Source organism: Carlito syrichta, unplaced genomic scaffold (assembly GCF_000164805.1).
Source record: "Carlito syrichta isolate Samal-C Ts95f unplaced genomic scaffold, Tarsius_syrichta-2.0.1 Scaffold312194, whole genome shotgun sequence".
NCBI classification, from domain to species: domain Eukaryota; kingdom Metazoa; phylum Chordata; class Mammalia; order Primates; family Tarsiidae; genus Carlito; species Carlito syrichta.
Window position 1 is genome coordinate 48,930 of NW_007256290.1, and position 4,273 is coordinate 53,202.

Genomic DNA, 4,273 nt, shown 5'->3' on the forward strand with positions numbered 1-4,273 from the left:
CTGCACTCCAGCCTGGGCGACAGAGTGAGACTCCAACTCAAAAAAAAAAAGAAAGAAAGACGGGGACCAGTAATCAGGATCAGGCATGACAGATATCTGGTTCTGAGTTTCTGTCTGAGAAACTAGGGAATGACATAAATGTATAATATACAAAAGATACTTTCTGGCATGTTATGTTGTATGTTGTTCAGCTGCGTTCATCCAGTGGGCCTGCGCTGTGCACCACTGTGCTTGTTCACTGCTACTGGGCAAAATTCCCAATCGATATGTTATCTGCCTACCAGGTCCTATACAAGTGCGCAGGGATGTGCCTTTAAAAGTCATTAAAACTGACTCAATCTTCAGTTTCAATTCTGTTTCAATGTTGGTGTGGAAAGAACTAAAACAGAAGATACATCCATATCATGGATAATCTGTGAAACCCAGACATAAATAGAATAGCATCGGGAGAAAGCAAACTGCCTTTTTGTAGAATATCACTTACTTGTTAAGGAGTAAAAGATAAGTATTTGAAAAGACAAAGTATATGATCACTGCGGTTTGGAAACTCATTTTTAAAAACTGAAAAATGACTGAAAGAATAAAGAACTTGTAAAAATTTTTAGTTGGTTAATTAGCTTTATAAAATCTGCCCATTTCTCACACCACGTATGTATACTGTGGCAGAAATGTATCCTGTGTTTTTCATCTAAACCATCTGACAGTTTTGAGATCTAATTTCCCTTTGCTAAAAAGGTAACCACTCTGACCCTCTGTCTCCACATCTGTAGAATGAAGATAATAAGCACTGCCACACTTGATAGGCCCCATGCAAAGTTAAGAGGAAATGTTACTGTACTCTTGCCTAGCACCTTGAGCATGGCAAGCACATACTTCTCTTCTTTAGATAGTCATAAGGAGGGTGAATAAATGGAGGAGGACCCTGAGACAAAGAGGCTAATTCACTAAGAGATGGGTCCACAGTCAAAGCCAATGAGTATGTGCAACTTGGGCTCAAATTCAAATCTTTCCATTCTAAATCCAGCGATCTACTATATCATGTTTGTTTTTTTGTACACTCCTATTATTCATGGATTGTGTTTCTTCATTTTACTTGTTATTTTGAATGTTATTCTGGTTTTTCCAGAATGTTGGGGAAATTTCCCCACATGTTTAGGAATTCAGGTTATAAGAAGGCATCTATTCATGTCACCAGCTTTCCCATCTTTCCATTAAACTGGTATTTTCTAAACACTAAGGCACTATATAAAGACGAGTATCATGTAGTTTGACGAAGGAAGAATGAATGACAAGTGTACAAACACAGTTGTCTATAGTTCACCTCCTCTCACCCCCAGGACAACTTTACATGCCCAGTCCAAAGGGCACATAAAGGAATAACTGGCCCCATTCCCACTACCGAGACTTACAGACAGCATAAACCATCAGGAGTTTCTCTCTCTCCCTCAGTCTCCCACTGGGCTCCTTGGATATCAAGCCTGGGACCAGGAGAGGAGCAAGTACCTGTCATCATAGGAAGAGATCCTCTTGCCATCCATGACGCGTGAGGGGGTGAGTGAGAGCAAGCTGAGGGAGTACAGCTTGTGCAGGAAGTGACTCTCTATAGAAAAAGAACAGAAAGGGATTCTCCTCAAGGTGGAAACAAGAGCCTACCCCACGACACAAAGGAAGGCCAGGCCCAACTCACCTCTGACCCTGGAATCCTTACTGAAGCGCCACTGAGGCACAAAGACAGTTATGTCACGGTGGCCACGGTCCCAGAAGTACTGGACAGCAATAGCAATGCCCCGGCTGGAGAAATAGTGCTGAAGCCCATGCCTGCAGTGGGAAGGGGTCAGAGGAGGGGCCTGGGAGCCTGGCTGCAGTGCCAGCCCCTCAGCATATGTCCCCAAGGTGGACAGAGATGCCTGTCTCATCTCTCCTTCCCAAGACCCTTAGCCCCACCAGGTACTCACACCATGGCCACGTTGCTGCCGTCAATGACAATATGGCGGAGGTCTGGCTGGCCAGGTACGTTGGCAAGGCACAGGGTAAAGGGATCCTGTAGGGCCTCCTTGAAACGCTGTGTGCCAGTCACCAAGTTGCCTCCCCGGGTTCCTCGTTTCCAGGGAGACCCCCGACTTCGAGCCATGGCCTGCTGCTTGTCTCCCCCGTCTCCCCTGTCACTCCGGTCTCCACAATGCCATGGGGGTTCAGGCGCAGGTGGAGGGCTGGGCACTCTTGGAGGCGAGGCATTCCCGTTGTGGAGCCGCTGGAGGAGAGTGGCTCCCCGGGCCTGAGCTGCCCTCTGACATGAGCCACGGACACCAGGAGGCTCATCCTGGACACAGATCCCTCCTCTTTCCTGAGGCACCCCCTCCTTTCCCAGGGCCTTCCCTTTCAGGGGCCCCGCCTCCCTCACCCCTCCACCCCCTGACTGTGGCCTGAAGGCCCCTTCTCTTTCCCAGGCCTCTTCCCCAGGTAGCTCCTTCCACCCCAAATCCATCTCCCCGGGACGGCTCTCTTTCCCACCCTCCTTCTCCACAGCATAACTCTCTCCCCTTGCTCCCTTTGACTCTCCTAGCCCCATAGATCCAGCGTCTAGGGACTCCCTGGCATCACTAGAGGGAGCTCTGACTCCCAGGCACTGAGAACTCAGAAAGCCTGGGCTCCTCCCTTCCCAAGAGGGGAGTGCTTGCGGCCCCTGGCCACCAGATGCCTCCTGCACCAAACTTAGCAGCTCCTCCTGGACAGCCAGGGGCAGCTGCAGCAGGGCCTGTCTGTGAGCATCCTCCCGGGACTGCAACAGGGCAAAGAAGTTTCTCAGCACTCCAGCACACTGAGAGTCTCCAGGGGACAGCCCTGGCAGAAAGTCCCAGCTCAGCCGCTCCACCAGCTCTTCCAGTCGGCTCCGAGCCATGACAAAGGCCTCAGCCAGACCACTGATCATCAGTGAGCCAGGCGCCCCAGGCACCAGGTGGGCAGATGTGCTCCAGGTCAGGCAGTCAAGGAAGAAGCCCTGGGCTCCCAGGAAGATGCAGTGCAGTTTGGGCGGGTAGTGGATTTCATCCTGCAGTTCCGGGCTGCAGAGACCCTTCAGGTACTCCTGGCAGGGGGAAGGTTAGAAAAGTAAACTGCTGGAATCCTCAGTGGCCCAGCTACCCCTTCAGGCTCATTGCTCACCCCTCAGCTCCAGGATGCCTGGAGTATCTGTGTGGATGGTACTATTATTCTCATTTTACAAATAAGTAAACTGAGACGCCAATCACAAAGCAGACGGGTGGTGAAGCCATACTGGAACCGCAGCCTGACTCCAAAGGAAGCAATGTGTCCCACCCTCCCACCCCACAGTGAATTACATGTTGGGGCCTACTTGCTCAGTCCCATTAGCTCTACTCTCTCAAAGAGCACAAAATGATTTGTCCCCAAGTCCTGGCAGAATCCGGGCCATCACAGTAAAAATAAAACTGAAATTCCAGACCAATAGAGTTGGAAGGTTCCTCAGAGCTCAGGGCCGCTGAGGTTGCCAGCAAGACAACCAAGGAGAGACATTCCCCAACCCCCTCCTCTCCTCTGCCACCCGGGAAGGAGTCCATGGTCCCTGGAAGAATCGGGGGAGAGGAGGAGTTCACCTTGGCTCTGCTGGCGTTCTCCTTGGGGCCCTCCAGCTGCAGCCAGATGTGGGGGTTCTCCGGACAGTCCTTGGGGAGGATGCTCATCCCCACCCCGAAGATGCGCTGGACATGGGGCTGCAGTTCCCGCACCTTGCCCTCTGCCTCCGCAGACACCGCAAAGCGGTCTGGGGACGGAGAGCCAGACTCCCAGGTAGGCATGGCTGCTTCCCCCATCCCTGGAAGGGGAGAAGGCAGCTCAGAGCCTCGCTGTCCCCGCAAATCCTGATCCCCTAGTCTACACCAGCTATCTATCAACAGGTCGCACCTAGTTACAAACCCAGGAAGCTATAAGCGTCTGAGTCCATCTTAGGGGTAGGGAGGAAATGTGTCCGATTATCGAGCCGCGGGGCTTCCCTCCGGGGAGTCTGAGGAACAGGGGGAGTCGAGGGTAAACACGCTGTCTATCTGGGATCGGCGTCTGGCCCCAGGAAAATTATGACAACTGCGCTGAGCAGGAAGGGTGAGGGGCTCCAACTCGGTCTGGAGGCCAGTAGTGAACGGGCGACAAGACAGTCTCTTCTCCTCGGGAACTCTGCAACCTCCGAGTCCGACAGCTCCGAGTTCGAGGTGAATCCTCACCCGGGACTTGAACTAGGCTGCGCTCTGGGGCCTCCCGGCTG

General features: G+C 52.1%; 1 protein-coding gene across 1 annotated transcript in view; it reads right to left on the minus strand.

Annotated features, from left to right (window-relative positions):
* KHNYN (KH and NYN domain containing) overlaps window positions 1–3,919 on the minus strand; it is a 7,107-nt gene extending 3,188 nt beyond the window's left edge. The window contains exons 1-4 of the mRNA XM_008069698.2: window positions 3,612–3,919; window positions 1,956–3,085; window positions 1,688–1,818; window positions 1,504–1,600 (exon numbers count right to left, since the gene is read on the minus strand). Of these exons, the coding sequence (XP_008067889.2) occupies window positions 1,504–1,600; window positions 1,688–1,818; window positions 1,956–3,085; window positions 3,612–3,827 (1,574 nt within the window). The 5' untranslated portion in view covers window positions 3,828–3,919. The remainder of the gene's footprint in view (window positions 1–1,503; window positions 1,601–1,687; window positions 1,819–1,955; window positions 3,086–3,611) is intronic.
* Between the last annotated feature and the right edge of the window lie 354 nt (window positions 3,920–4,273).